General features: G+C 32.5%; 1 protein-coding gene and 1 long non-coding RNA gene across 8 annotated transcripts in view; one reads left to right on the top strand and one right to left on the bottom strand.

Annotated features, from left to right (window-relative positions):
- The first annotated feature begins 40 nt into the window (after positions 1 to 40).
- On the top strand, positions 41 to 27,760 carry LOC140055250 (uncharacterized). 2 transcript variants are annotated; one of them, XR_011846645.1, is made up of 3 exons: positions 41 to 316; positions 4,890 to 5,011; positions 27,526 to 27,760. It is a non-coding gene; the product is annotated as an uncharacterized lncRNA (long non-coding RNA). The 2 variants fall into 2 exon arrangements; XR_011846646.1 differs by lacking the exon at positions 27,526 to 27,760 and adding an exon at positions 10,427 to 10,529.
- The window catches only part of LOC140055212 (afadin-like), a 34,125-nt gene continuing 7,302 nt past the window's right edge, over positions 1,117 to 27,939 (bottom strand). The window contains exons 2-26 of one of the 6 annotated variants that reach the window (XM_072100468.1): positions 27,704 to 27,896; positions 27,342 to 27,362; positions 24,149 to 24,255; positions 23,474 to 23,575; positions 16,532 to 16,658; positions 16,103 to 16,237; positions 15,164 to 15,270; positions 14,609 to 14,812; positions 14,210 to 14,236; positions 12,974 to 13,063; positions 12,740 to 12,842; positions 12,035 to 12,240; positions 11,607 to 11,850; positions 11,349 to 11,435; positions 10,867 to 11,132; positions 10,393 to 10,735; positions 9,982 to 10,064; positions 9,067 to 9,111; positions 8,028 to 8,132; positions 7,804 to 7,869; positions 7,537 to 7,610; positions 7,286 to 7,404; positions 5,945 to 6,307; positions 4,904 to 5,006; positions 1,117 to 4,713 (exon numbers count right to left, since the gene is read on the bottom strand). In XM_072100468.1, the coding sequence (XP_071956569.1) occupies positions 2,427 to 4,713; positions 4,904 to 5,006; positions 5,945 to 6,307; positions 7,286 to 7,404; positions 7,537 to 7,610; positions 7,804 to 7,869; positions 8,028 to 8,132; positions 9,067 to 9,111; positions 9,982 to 10,064; positions 10,393 to 10,735; positions 10,867 to 11,132; positions 11,349 to 11,435; positions 11,607 to 11,850; positions 12,035 to 12,240; positions 12,740 to 12,842; positions 12,974 to 13,063; positions 14,210 to 14,236; positions 14,609 to 14,812; positions 15,164 to 15,270; positions 16,103 to 16,237; positions 16,532 to 16,658; positions 23,474 to 23,575; positions 24,149 to 24,255; positions 27,342 to 27,362; positions 27,704 to 27,896 (5,607 nt within the window). In that variant the 3' untranslated portion in view covers positions 1,117 to 2,426. Of the gene's footprint in view, positions 4,714 to 4,903; positions 5,007 to 5,944; positions 6,308 to 7,285; positions 7,405 to 7,536; positions 7,611 to 7,803; positions 7,870 to 8,027; positions 8,133 to 9,066; positions 9,112 to 9,981; positions 10,065 to 10,392; positions 10,736 to 10,866; positions 11,133 to 11,348; positions 11,436 to 11,606; positions 11,851 to 12,034; positions 12,241 to 12,739; positions 12,843 to 12,973; positions 13,064 to 14,209; positions 14,237 to 14,608; positions 14,813 to 15,163; positions 15,271 to 16,102; positions 16,238 to 16,531; positions 16,659 to 18,703; positions 18,862 to 20,223; positions 20,242 to 20,774; positions 21,151 to 23,473; positions 23,576 to 24,148; positions 24,256 to 27,341; positions 27,363 to 27,703; positions 27,897 to 27,939 lie in introns of those variants that run through there. The other 5 variants (XM_072100471.1, XM_072100470.1, XM_072100469.1 and 2 more) reach the window with 5 other exon arrangements.

The raw sequence follows: 27,939 nt of genomic DNA, 5'->3' as shown, positions 1-27,939 counted from the left end.
AGACATACAACAATCGTGTTTTTTAATATAATTATGGCTAAGCAGTGGTTTCTTCATAAATCTCCTTAATTATCGATGTGATTATATTTAAACTGTAGTGCCTGGTGATTGGCTAGTGGTTATGTCATCCACATCACATCCAATCACCGGGCCTAATTGAATGAAAACAGCGATCCCTGATCCGGGATTGGCTGGCTATGTATAGTTGCGATTCGTTACCTAGCGGTCGTTTTGAAAAGTACACGCAGGGCAAACTTGATCACGAACAAACGAAGTAGGCCTACCTATTATTATTCACACAAGAAGTAAGACAACGGTGAGTATTTAAGATTAGCCTAGGCCTACCTAGGCAGTATCAATGTCGGCAAATCATAGGGTTTACTAGCCCAGTTTAGCCTAGTTAGTACAAGGCCTGGGCCTAGCTAGGCTAGCATTCTTGCTGATTTTGTAATTTTACAACAAATGAGACAACTAATAGTTATTGTCTCAGATGTAGGGCTACTACAGGTCATAAAATGCTACTTTAATCATCATAAAAAAATCATTAGCGTAGATCAATCGCGGCAGAAACCAACATAGTCAATAGTTGACCATCTACAAACATCATGCCACCAAAGAACGCGCGAAAGAAGCGTAGTAGCCAACAAGGTTAAATGTCGTTGCACATGTGCAGTAAACAATATATTAGGCACGCGACCGTTTCGTTGTTACCATGCGGTTAATTAAACTGTAACATTGTGGGCGGTCCGCGGTCTGTCGGCGAGAGTCAAGGAACCCTTGATCTCACGTCGATGCATATCCTTCTATTCTTTAATCCATGCTCGCACAGAGTTAAATCTTTTCAAAACAGACCAGTCGAATAAGCCTACTGTATTATAAAAAGTATGTAACGCCAAAATGCATCCGAAATGTATATGCAACATCAATGTACACAGTATAAAGCTCTGTCTACAAATTGTATGTGACAACAAAATGTGATGTGACCATATATAGACAGTATGATGTCATACCACTACCATATTTGGGCACATCACATTTTTTTGTCAAACTAGTTTTATAGTGTAGACAGAGCTTACAAACAGTCATCAAAATGTCAAACGTCAGACAACAAATAAAAATCTGTAAAACTGTCTTGCTTATTACAAATTTAATTGAATATTATTTACAAAATGTGCTTCTCGGAGCTTTAGTAATAAACTAACAAACTTTAAAATACATAAACTTAATAATTGCATGTCATTGTTAGTGTTGCTATATAAAACAAGAATATTAAAGTTCAAACACTAACATTTTAATACACAAATTCTCAACCATTTTAATGATTCAATACTTTTTCTGTTCAACTTTCAAGTCATAATTGTTGCAATCTTTCAAAAACAAATTGTTTAAAACTTAAGAACACCCAGCTAATATACAATGATTGATACCGTTGTTATAACTACACCATGGTTTTCAAGAATTTCTTTTAAATAAAGCATTTTAAAACCAACAGCGTAATCTCTAACATATGTACACTCATTTGCATTCAATTCTTAACTTGATCAAATTGTAGATTTTTGTAGTTGATTGCTTTCAAGAATTATTGATATTTACAATACATTGTAAAACAAGACTATAGTTATGCTGCTCTATACTATATGTTATCTTTTGTACAAATAAAACCATGTGGAATTTATTATTACTATTATTTATTAGCCTATTGAACCGTAATAAAATAAAATAAATAAATGTCATTTGCTGTTCGGTAATAAAATGTGTATTAATAAATGATAATGTAAACTTAATGTGTTTAATTGTCAAAAAAAAAAGCAAAATGAACAAACAAGACATGCAAAATAAGTAATTTAAATGATAAGTTAAATCAAATTAATTATGAAAATTCATTATTATAATTATTGTTACTATATTATTACAGAAATTTAAAACATATGAATCATGTTTTTAACAATAATATTTTGGTAATAAGAATCAATACATAATACAGGTAATCAATACAAATCAATATAAGTTTTCAATCAATATTAGTAAGGATACATAAATGATATCAATAATAAATATTAAAGAATATAGTTAAGCCGTTTTTATCAACTAATAATATTAAACTAAATTCAAATGAACTATCTAACCCATCACCAACTTGGGTAGTAGGCTACTAATTAACAAAAATAAAAGCATTTTTAATTAAACTGTGCAAATAATATAGACGTTGGATAATACTCTTTTATACAAAACTGTTATGAGAACTGCGAGGGTGTGGGGTTGTTTATAGGGTGACAAGGGGCTACATGCTTGTTGCCCCATCTATTGGCAAGGCACTTACAAAATTACAATTTATTTTTTTATTATTATTAGCTAATTTTTGGAAGGTAAACAGTTTATTCCCTCCACCTAGGAGGGTACACTTTTATCTATTATTATATGGTTACTTATAGGTCTGGATTTTCAGCAAGAAATTCTCTTTCAAACTTGGATGAACGAGGTCTTTCTTTAGGAGTCCCTCTTTCTCCAGCTTCCTTGCGGAACATCACCATCTTCTGTTGGAAAGACAACTTCTGAGGTTCTTCAGGTTTAGGAGATCCAGGATCTTTTGAAGCAAGAATCTTGGCACGGGGATCTCTGTAAACTTCCTGAGATCCTATAACCGTTGGGGTTGTGTCACCAACTTTGAAAGTGTTCAAATTTTGTGAATTCTGTGGCGTTCCATAGTCATCACCTCCATTTTGGTTAGAATTGTTGTCATTGACGACAGGTTTTGGCTTGATAGCTGGTTTAGGCTTTACAGCTGGTTTGGGAATAGCAAGAGGAACGTGAGGTACAGGTTCTGGATTACCGTTCATTCTGTCCGGGTGGCCAGCAGAGTTACCATCACCACCTCCTAGATTGGACATGTACCCACCAAGAACGTCGGGGTCAACTAGTTTTGGCATGTAGGGTTTTGGTTGGTACGGTTCTGGTTCTTGGTGACGATCTTGAGATCGTTCTGTGTATCGCGCTCTTTGCTCATCTATCAACATCTGCCTTTCAATTCGTTCTCGTTCTTTTTCAATTTCTGCTTCGCGTCTTGCTTGCTCCTGTCTCTGCCGCTCATGTCTTTGTCTCATTTCTTCCTCCTGTTGTCTCAACATGTGTTCAACTCGCGCATCATCCTGTCGTTTCTCATCTTCAAATCTATGCTGTTCAGCCCTCTGATTTTCTGCCCTCTGATGTTCTGCCCTCTGCTGTTCGGCCCTCTGCTGTTCGGCCCTCTGCTGTTCGGCCCTCTGCTGTTCGGCCCTCTGCTGTTCGGCCCTCTGCTGTTCGGCCCTCTGCTGTTCGGCCCTCTGCTGTTCGGCCCTCTGCTGTTCGGCCCGCTGCTGTTCGGCCCGCTGCTGTTCGGCCCGCTGCTGTTCGGCCCGCTGCTGTTCTGCCCTCTGCTGTTCTGCCCTCTGCTGTTGCTTCCTTTGTTCCTCTAAGCGTTGGTTTTCTTCGTCTCTGCGTTGTTTTTCCTTCTCTATTTGTTGTTCTTTCATTCGTTCCATCTGAAGTTCTTGCAAACGTCGTTCTCTAACTGCTTGGTCTCGTGCCATTGGAGGCATTTCTTCATCATCAGAGTACTCCTCAGCATTCTTTAACCTTCTTTCAAACTCGCGTTCCAACATCAATTTTTCGAACCGATCATTCTGCTCTGGAGATCTGTACTGAATCTGTGATAAGTCATGAATTTCTGCATCTCGCATTCTTTCTATTTCTTCCTCATATCGTTTCTCTCTTTCACTCTCATTGTCTTGTTGCCTTGGCTGACTACCATAAGAATGTCTCTGTTTTAATTCTTGAACTGCTGGGTTGAATCCTCTATCATCCAAGTTTGTGACTGTTGGCTTTTGAGTTCTAGGAAGAGAGTTTGTATTACCAGGTTTACTTTGTAGGGGTGTGGTTCTAACTGGTACTTGAATTTTAGGAGCGTTCTTTGGTGCTTGCTGAAACTTTCCTGGTGGAATATCTTTCTGTGCGTAAGCATTCTTGTGACCTGGAGCACGATTAGTTTGACGAGGACCAGCAGCATCTGTAATTCGTTTTGCTTCAATAGGTCGCGCATTGATTGGTCTCCCTTGCGACTTTTCACGTTGTTGCTTAGCAACACGTTCATGATAGCGTTCCATAGCTGCCTTTTTCTTATCTTCTTCCATAGCATGTTGGGTTTGATAGTTTCCTTGATCAGGTGGTTGTTGTCCTGGTGCTACAGCTAAGTAATCATCATTGGGTCTGTTAAGTCGGCTGTTTGAAGAATAATGAAGTGGATTCTGGGTAAGTCCAAATTGATATGGTTGTTGTTGATGCGGTTGATACCCTCCTAAATATCCACCTTGTGGTTGGTATCTTGGATCATTCTGGCCACGCAAATCTTGCTGGCTTGGGTAACGACCACCACCAGGTCCTTGTATGTAATCTCCTTGTTGGGGTGAATGACCTACCCTGTGTGGTTCCTGCTGGTAGTAATCCTGTCGACGATCCTCAGGGTGTTGGTAGTAATCTTGTCTTTGTGGTGGTTGCATTCTTGGATCTCTCTGGACTGGTATTTCTGCATAGTTTGGATAGCGTTGTTGTGGTGGTCTCTGAAGGCTGCTGGTGGATCCTCCTCCACCTGGACCTGGCCTTCCCATCATGTAGTCTCCACCAGGAAGCTGTGATACAGATTGGGAACGCATCTGTGCTTCACGCTGTAGACCTTGCATTCTGAAAACAAAAAAATAAAACAATGCATTTTTTACTGTTAAACAAAATACAAAAATATGGTTACTTTGGCGGCTCAACATAAATACAGATAATAATAAAAAGGTGTTCTTCCACACATTGTCTTTAAATATTTTAATGGTAATTGAATTTTTCTATTTATTGTTTATAATGTATAGAAACAAACACTAACCTCTGGTCTTGGGGTCGAAGGCTGGATGAGGAGCCTATGCGCATTCTATCCTTATTCACTGAAGCATAGATACCAGTATTTGGTGGCAATTGATCTTGGTCAACTAAGGTAAGGAGAATAACATGTCAATGTCAAGTATTATAAATATGGTCAGTCAATAACATTTGTTAGATATATCTATTAAGCTCTGTCTACACTATCAAACTAGTTGGACAAAAAAGTGTGATGTGCCCAAATATGGTAGTGATATTCCTGAATATGGTAGTGATAATGACATCATGTCTTAATATGGGCACATTACATTTTTTTGTCACATAAAGTTTAATAGTGTAAACAGAGTTTTATAAACGAGACTACATGCTTCCCTGCATACGTATATTGTATATTATTGAATATAACGAGACAGACTAAAGAAATTAGGACCTTTTATTATATTGACACATCGAGCATAAAAGAAGTATGTCACTGTAACAAGAGAAGAAACATAAAGAAACTAAAAAAAGACCAAAATAATGCAAATGTCAAAATAAAAATAAGGAAAAATGTTAAGAATATTACTAATATTATGTACTAATATAATATTAAAGAAGATGTTATTTAAATATAATAAAAATATAGTATTAAAAAGGTTTTACATAAAGACATTTTGTAGAACAATAGAAACAAAACAACAATGATGTGTGCGGTCATGCATGATTACATAAATGTTTGTAATGTAGTGCTATATCTCGTGAAAACATTATTTGCTATATATTTAATGTTGCAGTGTGATATTTTTTTTTTGCTAATTGGCTTGAAGAATCTTTGTGTTGTACTACTAATGATTTATTATTAGCAAATAATTATAATAATTAAACAACATTATATAACTACAGTATATATTATTATTAACTGTAAATAAATTATATAGTTGAGATGAAAAATAACAGAAAATAGCAAAATGAGGAAAGAATTGCATGAATAATAAATTATGTAATATTTAAAAAATTCCTATCTTAGAAAACATCTTTATTAATGTAATAATACAATATGACAAATTACCCAACAAATTAGGTGAAGAACGAGCTTTATTTGCTTTGTCCAAATTACTTGCTGGGGAAGGTCCACGATTTGTACGCTCAATTGTATTGGCTGCATAGCGCCCTCTATGGTATGGATCATTCTCTTGCGGGCGCAATGTATTGGCATGTTGAGGTGGAGTACCTGTTCTTGGATCTTCCGCAAGATTAGGAGAGGACCTAGCTTTGTTGGCAGCACTGATAAAGTTGCTTGCGTGGTGTCGTCGTGGCAAACTATCAGTGGCATATGTTTGATCATTCTGCCATTGTTGGCTTGGAGAGTGAGGGCGACCTGCACGTAGGAAATCTTCGCTCTTTGGTCTTGGTTGTCTTTCTCCTTTATGCGCTACAACAAATAAATCAACAAAGCTCCTAACTAGATTCAAACACTATTCACACAGAATAATATATGCATGGAATTAGTCTGTTAATAGCAAGGGGGATATGGTAACAAACATTACAAGAATTTATAAAAGGAAACATATAACAATAATGGGAAGGAAAAATGAGGGAATATGCTAATTATTGCTGATGTTGCAACAAGCAATTCTTATTTTCATACTTAAAGCTTTTAAATATTTTTTATAATAATTTGTTTCAGTGGTGCATTTTCTAATGCTTGGCACCCACTAGAGACACAACACAAGGATGTAACGCAATGTAAGTTGACCAATCACAAGCGATAGATTATTCAAACTGTCACTTGTCATGGGTCAACATTCTTGAATTGCGTTTATGTCCTTGCGTTGCGTTCCTAGTGGGAACCAAGCTTAACTGTGTTGAATACATTCATGCAATACTATTGCATAATACTATTGTTTGCCTATTGGTAATGTAAATCGCTATTGTAGTGAATGTATCAAAAGCATACAAGTCTCAATTCAACAAACAATTACAGTGTGAATAAGTGGCGTATCCAGTGTGGGTGAGGAGTGCTGAAAACAAAATAGGACAATATATGCTAAAGGGGGTCGACGCAATCTGGCAACCAGTTCACAGCTGTAACACACATGTTGAAACAAGTCTGCAGGAAACCTGTATCAAGATAAACTTGGATTTTGTGGAAATAATCCACTACTATTATTTTAAGGAATGTTTGCGCCTATTTGATAATAAATCTGTATGTGTGTTTGTATATATTTACTATAACAATTACTAGCAGTCAAGTATGACAAGATGGTTAAATGGATGCATTCTACAAGGTTGGGTTCAAATCATATTAGATACCCTCTAATATATAGCTGGTTATATAGATACTTTCACCCAACATTTCCTTGTACCATGTTAGTTAGCATGTCACCCCTCATTAATACTGTTAGCTTACCCCTTTGCAGAACAGGTGATGGTTGACTGAGCAGAGTTGAAAGGTCATGATATTCTGCAGCTTTCTTGGCAACTTGCAATGTTACTGTTTTTCCTGTTCTTACAAGAAACTTTGCAGCTCTGAAAGGACAAACAAAAGCAACACATTTAAATGCAATAATCTGTATAATAATTTTGAAATATAAACAAGCTATTTTTTCAATGCCTTTTCTTTTTCTTTTATGAAATAAAAATTAAATAAATTCCACTTACTTTTCTTGTGTCAGACCACACAAACTGTTACCATCTACTTTTAACAGCTGGTCACCCGCTTCAAGTCGACCATCCTAAAACAGAAATGTATACAAATTACAATACTATAGATTATTATTAGAGGCAAAACCATTCTCACAACCATAAATTTTATTTCAATTCGAACCGATGGCTTAAAGTTTAGCCTCCGCATACTTATCTTCCTAGTTTTTTTTTTGCAACTGATTGTAGCTGGTGTAGAAAAAAGAAACAGGCTCTGATATTTACCAGTTGAGCTGCTCCTCCTGGCACCACTGATTTGATATAGATACCAGACTGATTTTGGTGTGTTCCCTGTTCATAAGAGATCAATGAATTATAATACAGTAAATAAACTATATAAAATAAACTTGTACATACAATGAATGCCAGTTGTTAAGATGGTCGAAGTTCATTGGTAAAACAATGTATACAACATTATAATACCTGGTTCTTTATGATTTGATACGTACCCTGGCTGCAACAATGCTAAGACCCATGCTTGGAGTGTTATGTTTGTGGAAGGTTATGGTTATGACCTCAGGCTCATCACGTGGACTTCGGCTGCTGGGACCATTCTGTATTAAATATTAAACGAAATGCATTAATAGTGCATTAGACATTTAACGCATTGTTTACAATTAGTCAAATTTCAATTTTAACATAAAAAGTCGTAATAACAAAACACTAATTAAATATATAAATTTCAAATAGTCATTAAAAAGACTAACTTTTTTTAATTATTGCTAATAATTAGCTGACATTACTATTAAAATAAAAGATGCTATTAAAATCAAACAATCAAAAAGACAACAAAAACACATTCATTTGCATCATGCAGTACATACAGTACACAATGTATAATAAGATGAGATGCGGATAAATGGACAAAGCACACCTACGGCAGTAATGATAGAACATGGAATGGTAGTCATTGGCCACCATTTGTGCTATTCAATTGTTATCCGTTTTGATGTGGATTGTCCTTAAGGTTTTACCCATAGCCCAGGAAATAGACAAGATTACATGATTGATAGATACAAATTGGCAACTATTGCACAGGGAAAGGGAGTAAAGAATTATAGCAATTCCTGAACCTTAAACATAATGGAAATATAAGACAAATACATATAATATATACTTTAAGAATCATCCCAACATTCAAACTCTCAATTTAGATTCTAATTTTATCAAGACAAATTCCTAAATTATCAATAAATTGAAATGTAAACTTGATGGGATGCCATTAAAATATGTATTATATGCACACTTTTTAATCTAGATAAGAAAATAAAACAAACAAAAATAAACTGAAAAATAATTTTGTTTCATTTTAAGGAATATCTGCATAACATCATTTAAAACAACAAAAATGCAAACAAACTTATAAACGCTGTAGATAAGAAATTATAAAACATAAAGAAAGGATAAAAAGATTTAAAAACAATGAAGTATGCAGGAAAGAAATTAAAAAGTAAAAAGATATAATCTAGAAGATAACTGGGACTCTACCTGGCTTAGGATATTAAACCGAAAGATGGATCCATGGTTGGTATACTAAAAAGATTAGTGTACAAATCCATTTAAAAAGTAATCAATCAGTTAGTTTATTCAATTAATAGGTTAACATTGGCAGTTTATACCAGTCAAATCAGTTGTTGTTGTTTAGGCCATGCTGCTGCTTTTCATTTATTCTTCTTGTACAATTCAGAAATTGATGTGCTTTAGAATGGTTTTAATGTACAATAATACAAGTTTTTAAAGGGACTTCGTAAATTAATTTAAACCTTTATCCTCAAATACATAATTTATCTAATAAAGTTTGTTTCTAGAACACATCATTTTTTCTCACAATGCGATTGTTTTGAATTCACTTTATCATTCATCTCAAGATGCTTATAACTGTAAGGCTACATTACCAATCTAAGTAAGTGCTTGGCACCTAGTTGAATAACAAAATATCTGTGGTGTTAATCAGTGACAAAAATGGTGGGTTTGGTTTCCTGTACCTGAATTACTACTAGGAAGACACAGGCCTATTATTATCATGGCAGTGCCTGAATTACTACTAGAAAGACACAGGTCTATTATTATCATGGCAGTGCATGTGGTGAATTACTACTAGAAAGACACAGGCCTATTATTATCATGGCAGTGCATGTGGTGAAAGTGATTTGTTTTCCAGGAACTTAAGGGGAAAGCTAGTTTGTGAGAAATCCACATAATTATGGATATTGTGATGTACACTAAAAATAGTGTGAACAAATACTAACTCATATGTGAATAGGACACAATGTGTAGTGAACATTAATCTACTCTTTTAACAATGACTGCGTGTAAAATAAGAAAAAGCATATAAGCTAATTCTATTACTATAACCCATTGTGAAAATATACATATGTAAACAAAATAAATATATATATATACCTCTCCTCCATCAGATCCACCCCTTCTTAAATGAATTGTCCAGTCCCCTGTACTTGACAGTTGAGGTGTTAGTCGACACAGGCCTAGAAAAATAAGTTAAACAAGTCATTATAAAACAAAAATTCTAGCTTACTATTAGGACATTATGTCACAATGGCAGTTAGGAAGTTACGGAGGAATCTAGTCATATAAGTTCAGGTATGTCCCGGACTAAGTAAGTAAGACATTATTATAAACTACAGTCAACTAATATTTCTTGTTTTCCGAATGTGTTTAACTAATGGTAAAAATGAATTTGGGACCTTTTGAACCTAAAAAAAGTCTGGTTGTGGGAAAGAGAGTCTAGGTATTGGGAGAGTCGACTGTATCTGCAATGAATTGTGAAATATAAGACTTGATATACAATAATACCTCCTTGCATTAAAGGAGCCAATTCATCTTGTAGACCATTGGGAATTCCACGAATGATGTCACAAGTGTAGCCGTCCTCTGGCAGCAGGAATGGCAGCATTGGATCAGGATCCTCTATCAATTGAACTGGACGTCCATCATTCCTGGTCAGATCATCTGCAGTGTTCTCCGCCACACGGACAATTCTCTCGATGAGTTCTTGCGACAGAGGTCGTTCACCTTGCCTTGGAAGGTAGTTCTCAAGGAGGGCACGCAACTGGAGGGAATTCAGTTTAAAGCATTTGGAGCTAATGGATGCAATGTCATCTTCAGTACTTTTAGGTGACTGTAGCAGATTGGAAGCCTAAAATATAAATTACACCATCAAATTTACATACATACAACTATTCAAACATATTTCTGATACACAAACCATTAGTTTATCAAATGTTTCTATTAACAAAAAATTAAATTTGTAGCATGGTAAAATCTTACCTGTATAACCCTACTCAAGTGGCATTCAGCTGCTAATTCGAGACCTTGCTTCAAGGCCCAAGCCTCAATTCTACCAAGACGCCGTCTGATACGTTTTCCCCAATCCCTGGTACAGAGACGCAGCTGGGTTTCCATTACCATGGCGTTAAACAACCACATGTTGATGTAGTGGAATAATTGAGAGAAGAATTGAATGGTAAGGGCAGCATTTACACGGCAACGTCGTATCAATGTCATTGCTGATGCTAATGTCTGAACTACATCAACTGTCATAAAAAAAGAAATAATAAGATATTTATTATTATTGAATGTGACGCATGTACCAATGTATTATCTTGGGTGGAGAGGCAACTTATTTATTTATTTATTTAAAAACATCTTTATATAGGATTACACAATCAGGTAAAAGAAAGCCTCTTTTTTTTGTGTTAATAATTAATTATAAAGGAGTTTGAAAACTGTGAGAAATAACTGTAACTAACCCATAGTTGGCATAGGTCCATAATTCCCTCTACCTTGAAACCTTCCTCCACTTCTACCCCAGCTATCAGTACTGCGCATGTCATCATCTACAAACAAAACACAATATAAACAATAAACTTGATGTATTCAAATATAATGATTATATTTGTGAACAGAGGTAAATTAATAAAGCAAATAATCCTACTCAATTTCAAGTCATTTATATTATTATTTATTTTCGTTGATGTCTACTGAATGTGTGTTTGATTTATACATACCAGTTGATCCATCTCTCTCTACATCGGCCTCTTCACTGGGATCTAAGAACGCGTTCATAACGGTGTTAAGTTCATCGTGCAGACACTTAACAAGAAGTTTGAACGATTCCTGCACAGCACCGGACAGGATGTCCTGGGCATCCTGGGATAGACCTCCCATGTCTTTATCGTGTCTAACAAAGTTAAGGATCTCAGAGGAGTTCGCCAACCAGAAGGCAAGTAAGCCAGCAACATTGAAACTATCCTGTACACAAAAGGTTTTAGCGCATTAATTACAAAAGTAGAGATGAATATTCAAATATATTAGGAAAATTTACACTGTATTCAGGGATTAATAAAATTACAAAGGCCATTTTTTATAAATTTAATTTTTAATAATTATTATTTTTGTGATTTAATTTTTAATATAAGAAACTTAAGTCAAGTACCTGCACTGTTCTCTCAACAAGGTCAGCCATTTTATTTAAAAGCGCAGTTAACTTCTGAGCACGCTCTGTAGGACCCATTTCAGGTCGGTAAAGCCGTGACAATCGATAGCGTAAAGCCATATAGACATTGTAAGTTGGGCTTAGCTTAAACGGCATAGCAGAAGCATTAACATTAGCAATGATTGCCTCAAGAAAAGCGTCTTCAGCTGTAGAATGGGGTAATAAACAAAATGGTAATACAACAAGTAAAAACCTTCTAAAGACAATTGTACTTTAAGGTAGCCTTGAAATGATCATTAAAAGTGTGATGAACTATTTCTGTGATCATTAATTGTGAACCTTGCAACCTGACATCTAAAGCTGTGAACTAAGTGCACATAATTATAATCATATTTACATTTTAAATTCTTATCTTCCTAACCTTTTTGCTTTTCAATTTACATTTATTGAATTTTAACTATTGTAATATATTTTGTACTTGTAATGTTTTATGTCACTTGTTTTGTTGAGGGCCCCTCAAAATCAGCTTCCGCTGGCTGGGTCACTCTCTTGAAATATTGTTGAATGAATAAATAAATAAATGCACAGTTTATGTGAATGAATGAATGAATAATGAAACATAAAATAAAAGACACAAAATACAGTTTTTAGTTTCTCTTCCATCTACTTGAAATGAACTGTACTAGAATGAAGATAAAATCTTACCATTCTCTCTGAACTCAAGGATAGCCGGCAGACCCTCATCAATCTGTCGTGGGATTGGCACCGGTGGGTGTATATCCTGCTGACCTCTTGCCATTTGTTGTTGCTAAAAAAGAAACATAACAGTAAATATAATGTTGCCCCCCATTAGTTTCAATCTCTTACATGATATACTGTATACTATGAATACAATTAAATTCTGAACTGCAACAACTGTATACAACAACAGGCACTTACTCTTGTTGTTTCAATGTTGCCATCGACATCAAATGTAGTCTCCACTGGCCTGGTTGGAGATCTTGGAGCACCATCTGACCGCCTATCCTGCTATAGATAAATTAATAAAATCTGTCAGGAACCTCAATATATATTTCTTGATAATTTAATTTCTATGTAACATAGGAGCCCCTTCTTTGTGGACAGACGAACAAGCGATGTTTGGTGGCAGCACTCGACATGAAGGGACCCTTAGGTGTGGTATGTGTCGTCCACACACACTTGTGCTCAATTCAGCCCAGTAGTAGGCTGCAAGTGGCAAGTTATTCCTCTATTTACATTTACATAAGACTACATGCATTTTTACAAAAGATGTTTAGCATGTACAGCATAAATCAATCTTACAATAAACAGACTCATGCAGAAGGGGAAAGTTGATTTCTACACAATACTGAAATACCAAACTTTCATTCACAAATAATGTAATGTTTTTATCATCGAATCATTGATCAAATAATGTTATTTTCTAATGAGAGATATGAGAGGCAACAATTGATAAAATGGTCATGATTTTTTAAATTGATATTTTGTGTTTCTCTGCCTCTATTTCAGATGAAAGTGACAACTGATGCTTGTTTCACATAATTTACTAATATTAGGTTAGTGATTAAGTCGTTTAATGGCATTTGGATAACTACAAATTAAGCCATTAAAACGTTTAAATGATTGATATAATAAAAGCAAGCTTAAGTATTATTTGTTGAATATCTAGACTAATAAAATATATGTAGAACAAAATCGTTTTATTTTACAGTCTTAGCAACTGAACTAGATATATTGATCAATATAAAATGTTTAGTAGAATTATACAACATTTTTAGAAAATTCTGTTTAATAAGTCAAATTAGTTAATGTTAATAAACATTTAAAAAAAAATTTAAATAATTTTTCGAAAAATTATATAAAGTCATAACCAAACACCTGATATTAAAAGAAACCATAAAAATGTATTTATTTTTCAATGGAAGTTGTACTATGCGAGTAGTATGAGCAGTTGTAAAAAAACAAATCCAGTGTATAACCATAAAGAAAAATTATCATTTATTTTTAATGGTAGTTCCTTAGAAATTATGTAATAAATTATTCATTAAACAAAATGTGGAAACATTATTCATGAAATAAAAAGCATAGAATAGAACACAAAGATGTTTAGTCAATAATTAAAAGCATGGCATGAGTTGAGTTGGTAAAACTTACATATATTCGCCAATTGGAATGGTAGTGCTACAAAGCAAAACATATTGAACAACTCTTTTTATTTACCATGGACATACTATAGAACACACAATACCTGTTGTATCTTACTTCAGAGCATTCACAAATATATTGTTTCACGATTTTATTTCATAAGTCACATGTAAAATTTGTAGTTGAGGGCATGTTTTATGGACTGTACCATAATTGTGTGGAGAGGGATGTTCAATGAATTTTACTTTTCAAGTAAATCTCGCTCTTCGAGAAGAATAGGGCATTTGTCGGTTTATCCAGGTAAGCTAGGCACGAAATAGACTTATCTATTTTAGGCTAACAGTAGCAATTATCCTGAAAAGAACTACAATCAAATTCTGTTTTAAATTCTCCAAATGAATGTTTTACCTGATCTTCCCACAACGGGTCACAAAACCTAAACGTATGCATTTTTCCAAACTGGATAACGGCTCCGTTTTGGATGATAGTAGTCTCAAATATCCGCTGATTGTTCACGTAGGTCTCGGCATCACGGCTCGTTGGTGTTACTGTAATAACGCCCTCCATGTTTGCAATTACGCAGTGACGCGGAAGAATGTGTTGTGAAAATAGCTATTAAAAAAATAAAATACATTAATATAATAAAATATTAGTTGTATACAGCTAAGCATAGATTGAAACAAGTTTACACATTTATTATTTAGTCTGTGTTATCAATAAATAATTAAGATGAGATCAAAACTTAATTTAATATTGCATACATCTTTTCATTTTTCTTTGTTTTGTTAATTATTAAAATTATTATGTTTAAACCTGCTGCATTCACTTGGTTATCACTGCTTAATGAAAAAACACTAGTTTTTAAGACTAAAAAGCTTCTTATATAAATTATATAAAGGGTAAATTAAACAGGGCATTTAAATAGCTGGATATTAATTAGTTAGAAGTAGGGAGCATCAATACCTGTAGGTAGTTGCCAGTAGACGACACAGACCGTTCACTTCCAACTTCAGTTACATCCATCTGAAGACGATGCCTCTTGGGTTTATAATCAATAACATCTGTACCATCTGTAATTATCAATATCAATTTAATTATAATATGTTGCCTACTGTACATCCATTTTTACCCTGCTCATAAGAAACTAAAGCTCTGTCTACACTATCAAACTAGTTTGACGACAACAAAAAGTGTGATGTGCCCAAATATGATAGTGATATTCCCAAATATGGTAGTGATAGACATCATCAGATAAAACGTGATAGTGTAGACAGAGCTTAACATTTTATTCCAAAATCTTTTCTTATTAGAGTAATATTTTGAATACTATATGCATTGTTGTATCTTCTCTATATACTTCTAGTCTAAATACATTCTCCTTTAAATAATGAATATTTGAATAAAATATAAATTTTCCCATTTACAATGATAATTAACCTCATGGAAAAAAGATTAATATGAAATAATAATGAATAATTTAATAAATTCACTCATGCTAAAATCACCATCAATATTAACAGTGAAGATTATGATGTTAAAATATTTAGTAAGTCATGGAACTTGTCTGTATTCACACTTGATCTACTGTAATCCATAATGTATGTCTAGTGTATGGTTCTAAATTATGAGTCAGTTTGGTGTGTGAATCTACCAAATTCAGATAGTTGGGGTTAGATTAAGTTGTAATCGAGAATGTATGTCTAATGTAGTGTATTGTTCAATTCTGAATTATGTGTAAATCTACAAATATTTAGGATTAAGGTTAGATTAAGCTTCTTTTCTAGTAAAACAAATCCAATAACAATATTTAACATTTATATAGATTTTAAACATAATTTAACATCATGTTTTTCCCCAGAAAGTGAATATTTACAGAATGGTAAAAGGTAAATACTACTATACCTGGATTGAGCTCCAAGAAATATGGTAGCCTGTCCTGAGGTATTGAAGACCTACTCTCATAATTATCATTATCCACCATCTTTTTAGACATTGGGTGATCATCTGGACGATTCTTTAGCTCAAAAACCAACTCTCCTGCAAAATAATGCAAATTCAAATGTGTTAATTAAGGTGATATATTTTATAAATGTACTAGTCATCTTGTACTGGATATATTTTGCATCTTTGAATTCTGTTAACTGATGCACTCTAAAGGCTAACTCAGACAGCTTTAAAGCTTTAAACATGTTTAACTTTCTCCTGACGAGATGACTGGTATAAGACGCTGACTGAGTTGGCCTCAACAGTACCTGACATCTTATAAATTGAATGTTTCAATAGAAGGGAATAAACATTATAAATCATGTTTTATATGACATGACTTTGTACCTTGGTTTGGTGGGTGTTTCATCTGTGCATCTAGGGGACTTTCACCAGGCTTCAACACATTTTCATTAGCAAACCCTCCCTGCTGCTCAATTTGGTCATTTGCGTTCCCTCCTGGTGGAACAGTTGCCTTCAAAAGGAAATAATACACTTTTTAATAATACACTTTTTAATAATACACTTTTAATATTTTAAAGGAAAAAAATGAACATTTCATGCAGTAAATCTACAGTATTGATACAAATATTTAAATTTGGGTTAAATAAGCAAAATAACATTATAATGCAAGCAAACGAAAAACAATTTTAGCCATGCAAAAAAAATGTGCTGTGTACAAATACAAATTGTAACTGTATAAAGTACAGTATATTAAACCTATAATAAATTTGTTCAAAATCAACTCTGTCAATTGGCATAGTATAAGATACATTGATTTACACTTATAATATAATAAGTAGTTTGTCATGCTTGATAAGATACAAAAAGGAAAAAGGTAAAACATAATAACCTGTAAAATGTAAAAATAATTATTATTAATTCAATAATGGTAAAAAGACACTTTGTTTAAAACCCGATGTTTGATCAAGCTATTCACTATTTAATCACATGACTAATGTACACAAGGTAGAGTTCATTGTTCATTTTATAAACATACATATTTAGAACACAAAGCAATTCCATAGCTAGCTGTAGCATTCAATTTATAAGGGTATTTTCTGCCATTAAAACCAATTTTTCTCCCTTCTTGAGCTCTGTCTACACTCAAAACTTTATGTGAAAAAAAAATGTGATGTGCCCATATATAGACATGATGTCATATCACTACCATATTTGAGCATATCACTACCATAGTTGGGCACATCACACTTTTTTTGTCGAACTAGTGTAGACAGAGCTATATATTATCCATTGTATATGTTATGTTTGTACATTTCAATCAGAAAGCAATTCAAACAGTAAATTGATTATGAAATAAAATGATAGTATAATTCACCAACAACAGACAATATGTCCTCTGTGTGGAAGGTTGGCAGCAAAGTTGTTTGTTTTCAATGTAAAATTAAAACTCATAAATAATCATTACCTGATGACATATATCATACAGCTGAGACAAAGCATGATTTCCCCAATTTTAATATTGTCAACAAAATTAAAATACCAGTATAATTGTTAAATATCAGTACAATTTTTAAAACATCATATATATATTTTTAAAATTTGGATAAAATGTATATACTCAATATTTGAATTGAAATCTAGTGCATTGCTGCTTCTTAAGTAGTTTCTTATAATTACAAGTAAAACATGATATGTTTCAAGTAATGTATATGTATATGTATATGTATATGTATATGTATATGTATATGTATATGTATATGTATATGTATATGTATATGTATATGTATATGTATATGTATATGTATATGTATATGTTGTAAACTATAGTCCAATCTTTTTTTCTCCTTTGTGGTGTAATCACATTTATTCGTTCACCATAATTATTAAAAATACATATTAACATATTAATCTATTTTTTTTTTTATTGTTTTCTTGAAATTTAGGATAGCCAATTACTTATGTATGCTGTTATATATTGTAAACTGTAGCCAAATCTGTTACACTGAGGTGTAAAATGATAACATTCAACCAACATGTAGAACATTCAAATCTGTTACACTGAGGTGTAAAATGATAACATTCAACCAACATGTCGAACATTCAATAACTTACATTTTATTCAGTTTCTATTATATTCAAATCAACCATTTTGATTGAACTGGGCAATTGAAAGGTAAATATTAAATAAAGTCATGCTATATACAGTAGTACGGTACGGTAGGTAAAAAAGTAAAACATTTGTAATAAAATGTACCACGATGCTAAATATCACTTAGTATAATTCATTCAAATATCAAATTCATTCTATAAAATTGAATAAATGCAATATTATGTCTTTATCTTAAAAGTATAAAACCTTTGTAACAATACATTAACCACCAAGATAAGCACACATAAAACATCGGTAAAAAATAAGGGAAGATTTATTGAAAATCCAGGGGATATGAAAGAATATAGCAGCAACATAAAACGTCACATAAACCCCATGTGTAGCACACAGATATACAGGCACATCATACGTGCTGGGAGAACACGGAATGTGCTAGGCCTGGTTACCTTGACGAGGCAGTAGTTGGCAGGATTCTGATGCTGTAGACCAAATTTCTCTAAAGCCTCTATTATTATACTTTCAGAGGTCTGGTCTACAGATACAAGTAATGATTTATAAGGTGCCTGTGGTACTATACTGTGAGCGTAGATTTTCAATATCCCACCTGATGAAAAAAATAAATAAATATCATTATCAAACATTTGTATTTTTATTATCAATTAAATACATTAGCAATACATTACAATTTACTACATTCACAGGTCATAATATCTTTAATTTGCTTTATATAAAAATGTAATAGTTTTTTTAAATCTGTTTTTTTACAATCTTTTTAATACGTAAGAATATATTTGAGAAGTATTTAACCTCTGACCTATACTCTTAAAGAAATCAGTTATGCACACTGATCACAGAAAAATAATCTATAGAATTTATTTTTAAAGTACAATAAAAACAGGAAATTTATCACACAAAAAAAAAACCATTCAACGTTTGAATTCAGTAAACAATTAAATTGAGTTGTTTTAAAATGATAAAAATAATAAAACCACAAAGTATGGTCAAAACGGAAAGTATACAGGATATTACCAGTAGTTGACAACAAGTTCTTTAACAACTTTCTTTCAATTTCAGATAAAAGAAAAGTGAATCTAGGTAAAATTATTATTTAGTTTTAATATAAAAAAACCAGATTCTACCTGTAAATAAAAACTAATGTATAATAAAATATTTGAAAATAAATAGTGGATGGTGACAATATCATTTAAATTTATGATTACGGTATTCAGAATTATTACAGTGTTTGGGTATACTGTACATGTATCTGTATTATTACAGTGTTTGGGCATACTGTACATGTATCTGTATTATTACAGTGTTTGGGCATACTGTACATGTATCTGTATTATTACAGTGTTTGGACATACTGTACTGTACATGTATCTGTATTATTACAGTGTTTGGGCATACTGTACATGTATCTGTATTATTACAGTGTTTGGGCATACTGTACTGTACATGTATCTGTATTATTACAGTGTTTGGGCATACTGTACATGTATCTGTATTATTACAGTGTTTGGGCATACTGTACATGTATCTGTATTATTACAGTGTTTGGGCATACTGTACATGTATCTTTATTATTACAGTGTTTGGGCATACTGTACATGTATTATTACAGTGTTTGGGCATACTGTACATGTATCTGTATTACTGTCACTCAACAATATTATTATAACAAGCTGCCTAGTATTTTTGCTTTGTATAGATTTGATGTCCCAGGAGTATTGTGAAAGCTATCATCTCAAATTCCACTATCAATATGACACATAGTATTTGTATGCCAGAAATGACCCAATTAAATCCTGCAGGCCTTGTTGTACAGTACTGTATATCTTCTTTTTGACCATCAGTAAAAAATATATATTTTTATTTAAATAAACCAAAGAAAACTGAAAAATATTAGGTGAAAAACATACACACAGAATAGCGATAGCAATTATTGATTATCCAATGTGCTGACCTTTGAACTCTAGGAATCCTTTATCAGTTTGTCATAAAAACAAGGACAACAATAAATTTAATAAACACCTTGAAAAAGCTCAACAAGGATACAAAATTCCTAACACTAAAATAATATGAATTATCATTGATTAATAAATATTAATCTAAAAATAAACAATGATATAATAAACAGGTCACACATGAAATTGGTTGTTAATCCTGTTTTAATCTCAATCAAATTCTATACTAAATACTAGGAATATCCTTGATACTGGCTTTGGACATGGACCTAGTCGTACAAACAGCTGGTAGTATTATGACTTCAATAACAAACTCATTTACTACAATAATTAATTAATTTACAATAAACCAATGCTGAGTCTAAAGTCTATAGTTAAAATAACTATTGTGAGGCATTTGATCAACAGGCAAACTGCCTAAAAATGTCTCTTCGAGAAACTATTCTCATCATCAGAACAGAAAACAACGCCTAGAGTACTTATATATACCAATAGGACAGGTTGTAAATAAATGAGGAAGTCTATAGTTAAATAAGTTAAAGCAACCAACCTGAATTTGGGCGTTTAAGTATTTTATCCAGCTTTTTTCCCAGCTTCAGTTCTCGTCTACGTTTCAATACAGCTTCTGGATTGGAGATGCTACGTGTAAACAGGGAATCTGGTTTTTCCTTGTAATGCTGCTCTGCTGTGCTAAGTCGCATGTCATCTTTACTTTGAAGGGGTGTCTTGTTATATCACACGACAAACCAAGATATTAATGTTAGATTGGAGGACAACGTTTATGCAAAATTATTTGCAAGTGCACTAATCATTAGTAATAGTTACTAAGCACTGCCTAACCAGTAGTATTGGTACTGTACATATTTTTTTGTTAGTATTAAAAAAAAAATTGTTTTGAACAATAATAAATAATTCTGTTGTTGTTTATTAGTTTAATTAAAATGGACCTGAAATGGATTTTCGATTTTTTTCATTTTAGAATGATGTTTTGGGGGCTATTAGGTGTTGCTAGAATGTATATTGTTATAAAATATAAATTCGCCCTTTTGGGGAAAGCCCCATTTGAAAATAAAAAAAATTCGCGGGTGACGTCACTTTGCGAATATATTCCTATCCTTCCAATGGACAATTTGCAGTTTTTTGGCTATAACTCTTGAAATCTATGGAGTATTTTCTAAAAAATGCTTGTGCTTTTGCAGAAACGTATTTAGAATTTTTTTAGATAAAATTATTACCGTATAAACGGTTAGTCATCGAGTAAATGACGATTTAAAATCTCCAAATCAACGGTTTTTTTTCTGGCAATACCGACGTTAGCCTGGCAACGTTGTCCGGGATACAGCGCCGTGTGCAATGATGCGTATCCATATTTTCCGTTCGTGTATTTTGTATTCGTTTGTAATTTATACTGCTAAAATGTGTTAGTTTCTTTAGTTTATAGTTTAGCAGAATTAAATTAGTAATATGAGATGGTAATTTATTTGTTCACGAATCAGGCAGTTCGAAAACGAATTTGATTCATATTTTACTTTGCCTTGACAATGAGCAGCAAGTTGTTGATATCGCTTTGGATGCACATGAAACGTGTGGGTGGATCGACTCCGCGCGCTGGGCACCGCCTAGCCTAGGCCTAGTATTAGTAAAGGTTTGGGAGGTAGGCCTAGGCCTTCTAAATTCGGGTTTTAGAACAAACAAAGTACATTTTAGGGTACTATATTTCAACAACATTATATATTGAATTAGTATTAGTGTCAACGCTTCGCGTATCTTTCCAGGCCGTCGATCATTCACGGACTATCGGGCGGCATACACGCGCACTCTCGATCGATATCGCCGTCGTGTGTATATGTGACGTCGTGAATATAGATGCTCCCGACGGCCGTTGAAATAGAATATTGCAATGGCGTGAGTAACTTTCGCTAATTTACCAAGGTATCTTAAAATTTCGTTTTTTCTCAAAATACTATACATTTAGTTTTTATTTGTATGGGCTTGTGTTAATTTGATACATTTAAATAACATGTGTGAATTTCTTGAAAATCGAAATTCCATTTCAGGTCCATTTTAAGCAAAAAGTAGAAGAGAAAGTACTGTAGTGTATGTCTCTTCAATGCTAAAAGGGAAAGAATCTTGCATATAAAATAAAAGAACTCTAAAATGTTATGTAATTCTTGTTTAAATGATAATACTGATGTGATAATTTCTATCAGCATATTGTCCACCTAAAGGTATGCACGTACAGGTCAACTGTGAAGAGTGAGGCAGTCCTGATGCTTTCAGAATTTAAATAATTTGGCTTAAAAGAAGTTAATTGGCATAAAGAAGTTTGATTAATTAGAGTGTATTAAAGGGCAAATACTACCAACAAAGTGGTGGTAGGCAGGTCTAATGAGATCAAACTTGACACACCTTGAATAAGCTCAGCTACTGATATTATTTCATATTGTACCATTTCATGTTGTATTTAAATACAAAATGAAATTATTTCAAGATAATTATTAAATAACTACTTAATATTATAAAAATAAACAACAAAAAGTAAAGGTGGAATGTAAAACCAAATCAGAGTACTAAAGATATTAAAGTAAATCTTTTTTCTCACAATAATGATGACAGACTTATCTTGTCATCATCACCTTGTACTTTAAGATCATCTGAATGTCAAGGCTAAATTACCAGCTTACTCATTAAAAATCCATAACAACTCATTCTGGTGGCTCTTGCTATTAGTTTAAAGTTCACAGACTAATATTTTACTGTATTCCTTATACTTAAATAAAATGTGCTATGTAAAATGTAATATAAATGTATTACTATGTTCATGTTTTTTATACCATTGTAAAAAGACACAGCATTTTTTAAAATAATTCTGATAATGTACTGTAAGTAATAGAATAATCTAAAATGAATCAATGGCTGAAAAAGAAAATGTGTCACACTGTACATTACCCATTCAAGATGTGCTTATTTTGGAAAGTGATGTCAAATATAGGACATGTACAGTCATGATTGATAACCAAATGTAGATCAAAATTTAAATTGTGCAAGATTTAGGTTGAGAAAGATACGTGGCATAGATACTTAAATTTGTGTCCATATAAAAAGAAATGTGCCATGCAATAAAATCGCAACAGAATAAGTGGTTATCGTAAATATAAAACATTTTAAATGAAAACATTTGCCATTGAATGATAATATCTATAATTCTTAAGGGCCAACATTAAATGTTCACTTTGTTTTTTAATTTACCTGTTTCTTTTTGAGTTCCTTTTCTTTCTTCTTTAGCTCCTTCTTTTCTCTTCTTGATAAACGTCGTTTTGAATTACGGCTTGCTCCGCTATCAAAAGCATCCTGAAAAAATTTAAATTATGAATTTGATGTACTTTTTAATTTGGAATATATCATGAGTTTATAATCATTGTTTTCATTCCTTCAATATGTCTTGACCTCTGATTGAACTTTCCTAGTGCAGACAATGAAGGGTGTGGTTTGTTTAAAATGCTCATAACAATCTTTTATTAACAGAATTAATTTATTATGGATTTGAAAAAATCCTAATGTTGAAATTACAGCATTACACAGTATACTTTACCTGTATTGTGAATTCATGGATTTTTTGCAAATCACAATTCACAATTTTATACAGTTACATGGAGTACTGAATGGATGATTTTAGGGTCAACTCAAAGTTCTTGTAAATTCATTTCTCAACTTTTTGACAATTTCGATGGGCTTAAAACCAAGAATCACAATGTTCTTATTACCGTAGTAAAATTAATTTAAAAGAAGTGGGATTATCCTTATATTATACTTATAGCACATCAATATTACTGCAGCATTACTGCAATAATCAAAGTACAGTAGAGTAGGCATATTTATAACAACCCTCAGATATTTTTATGACAAATTGACATAATTGACTACCTTATTAGCATCTTCCACTTTGAGTAAAAACCGTCCCTCTCTGTCACTTTCAGTCCAGTGTAGTTGTACCAATAGTGGGTTTTCCTTCTCGCCCAGTTTTCGTTCATCTAAATAAAATAAATTTAGATAATATCTCATCCAACACTAATAACTGGTTACAATCCAGTTTATTAATCTTCAGTACAATATGTTGGTTCACAAAACATGTCCAAAATCAAGTAGAATTATGTAATATGTTGGTTCACAAAACAAAGTCCAATATCAAGTAGAATTATGTGTAATTTGATTTTTTACTTGAATTTTTATTTTTATGTTTAGATTTCATTTCAATAACAAAAACATTAATATATTTAATTTAATTTTTAAAAATATTAAGAGTTAAGAATTAAATTCTTTAAGTTCGGAGTACTGTATGCATACGTACTGTACATGCACAAATAACATTATACATTACAAAACATGCATGCCCACTGTCGTACAGTATTTACCTTCTACTACCTACTACTTGAATTCAAACCAAATACAATAATTTAAAATAAAAATTTAAAAGAAAACTATACTTATAATAGAGTATTAAAGCAAAACAAAAACTCAAATAATATTAAATATACATTTGACAGTAACAAGTGCAAGTGTAAATAGTCTACAAGATAATCTTTCCATTGGTTAAATTAAAGTAAACTTCTTCATGCAAATACTGATGTTTTTAGATATTAATAGACTACCAAATTTACTGGTCTGTGAGAAATTCTAGAAACTAATTTATGGTTTTCTGTATTTCAACAAAACAAGATATTTTGGATGACTGACTAAAACAGCAATAAGAATTGTATAAATCTATAAAGAATAGTCTAAATATTTTTTCCATGTTTTGTAAAGAAGCCATTGATACAATAACATGGAGGTACACGTCCAGGGTAATATCAACAAAAAGCATGCTAAATCTGATTGGTTCACTGCATTCCTATGAATAAATGAGGGAGAAAATCCAAGGTGTGTTGATAGACTCTCTCCTCCATGCTTTCTTTGACATGTTTGTATACAAATTTGAGGTGTAATTTATATGGGGCATTAACCACCTGCTGGTGCCGGAGAGTCTACTACAAAAAAATACCTGCAATTATTATACTACTTGAAATTTATACAATAAGAGAAATCAAAACCTACAAATTACAAAATAATAAAATCTGATATCTGAAATATAAGAGATTTTATGACTGAAACTGAAAAAAAATTAAATAAAAATTAGTAATTGTACAGTATGTGGCCACAATGACAAATTGTAACTTTGTAAGAATGATTTCAGATTTGATGACAAATTGCAAAAACAATTTTTATCAGACAATTTTTAGTATTAAATGGCAGTTTTTTAAATAATAAAAAGACAGTCATAGCAAAGTCAGCTAAAGTACAAAACCGACCTTTAACTGACCCAGCAGTGTAATATTTGCTTTGCATTAGGTGTGCCACAAACAATCGTTATCTCACCAGGCCATAGAAATGGAATAATTTCTCATACAGATCATCATACTGTACACTGCCTTATATTAAGATGTTATACTTGAAAACTCAAGTTCTCGTACAAACTTAAGTATCAATTTAGATGATGAATGGCATAATAAAGAAGCAGAGACAAGAGCATTTCATGAAAAGAGAATGAGTCAATGACATGAATTTTGCAGAAAAGTGAAATGATAGCCGCGGACAACATGTGAAGCGCTCAGCATGAGACGCTCAGTATTCAAGTTTACAGCTATTCAAAGTGGGTCATTGTTTATATTGTAATGCCATATCAACTTTTCTAAACATGTACACTATGAATAATTTGAATATAATTAGCCTGGTAATGTACAGTATTAATCAACTAACTAGTGGAAAATAAGAGAGGAGTTTACAGTTAACTATAAAGCAGTTCATGGCGGGACCATTCAAATGAATGGAATTAAAAATAATACAGGTTATACAGTGAGTAATGTGATGATTTAATATTTTATCCAAGGAATTTGTTTCAAGAAAAATAATCTTCAGTACTGACATCAATTATTTAAAGATATCACAGTCTTTGATAATGTTTAAGTCCAAGTACCTACCGGTATGTATATACTGTAATATGTACTGTATGTATAGTCCAAGTACCTACCGGTATGTATATACTGTAATATGTACTGTATGTATAGTCCAAGTACCTACCGGTATGTATATACTGTAATATGTACTGTATGTATAGTCCAAGTACCTATGTATCTGTAATATGTACTGTATGTATAGTAAAACAGTAATTGCAGCAGCCAGACACTAATTGACAATAGAAACTTTAACCAATAATGAAAACAACATTCAAGTTTATTTATGCATTATGGAAAGAATTATTCTTATTTTAAATATTATTTTAATAGCCTAATCTAAGCCTAATGTAGAGTAACGTAATTGTAATGTTCTTTTAATAGCCTAATTGTCGCCTACTGAATACTGTATAATATGTACAGTAAATGCAATGTTATTTCAATTTGTTAACCAGATGAAATTATAAACAATTTTCAATCATCAGAAAGTCAATTGACTTAACATATTTAGCACAATGTGCAAAAAAGTAATTAAGTTAAATGCTAGGTGGCACAAAAGGACTGATTGGGTGCCACACCCTGAATTCAATACATTGGTCAGATGCTTGCCCTACTCTGATAATATACAGTATTTTGTACTTAAACATTTAGAATAGTAAGAAATTCTCTACCCACAATCTCATGATCACCCTAGCCTTCATACCTCTAGACCTGATAGATCAGCAGAGCATTGTACATACATAGCTTTCAATTAATTACTGTAGTAAAGTCTTTACTAATTACATTCAAAATCTGCAATAAATCACTCAACCGTAACATTCAAAACATGCTACTGTCCACATCTTATTTAATGCTCAGATTCACAAAAGAAGCTTGGCTTATTGGAAGCATTCATTTTGTACAACATTAATAAAAAACAAAAATAAATAAAAATGATATTATTTATTAATACACCACAAGTGAATATCAATCCATTCAGATACAAAAATGCAAAAAAATTAAAATTATTGACATAATTTAAAAATGACATCCATAACATAAAAAAATATTGGGGAAATGCAACATGCACCTTTAAAAAAAAATAAAAGCAGGGATACAGTAACTAAAATTGAGATATATAAAATATTTACCTAAATATTGATTTTTACCCTCTGTAAACATCAAATGATTGGTTTAAAAATGTTGAAAAAAAGTAATTAAATTGAAAGATATAAATATTATTTGCACAACATTAATCAGGGCATACAGCCCAATAATAATATGCAAAACATGAAATTCCTAATTGCTATTTTCTCTCTTATTTCTCTATTACAGGGCTCTGAATAATGTGGCATCAGCTGGACAAGTTAATCAGGAAGAGTATGTCCTGGCGGAGCTAATGGAGCTTTTTTCAGAGGCTCTCCCACTAAATACAAATCTATTGATCCCTAAACTGTAATTACTGTAGTTTTACTTTTAAATAATAATCAATTAAGTTGATAAAGATACCAACCTCCTGCTGCATGGATTTCATAAAGTGCATATTTGGGGGATGATAACATGCGCATGTCCGGGTGAAACTTCTCGATGAGGGCCTCATTCACCTCTTTTGTTGTTGCCGTACTCGACACTCTTATACATTTTGTTGCTACCTTAGCTCCAGCTTCTTGGAAGAAGAATCGCATAACACCGTGAAATTCTCCATTCTAAAAAGATTAAAAACAATTTTAGAAACTATAAAAACTCAAA

This window comes from Antedon mediterranea, chromosome 7 (genome assembly GCF_964355755.1).
Source record: "Antedon mediterranea chromosome 7, ecAntMedi1.1, whole genome shotgun sequence".
NCBI classification, from domain to species: domain Eukaryota; kingdom Metazoa; phylum Echinodermata; class Crinoidea; order Comatulida; family Antedonidae; genus Antedon; species Antedon mediterranea.
The sequence above is the reverse complement of the archived record's forward strand: the minus strand, read 5'-3'. Positions and strand labels throughout refer to the sequence as shown.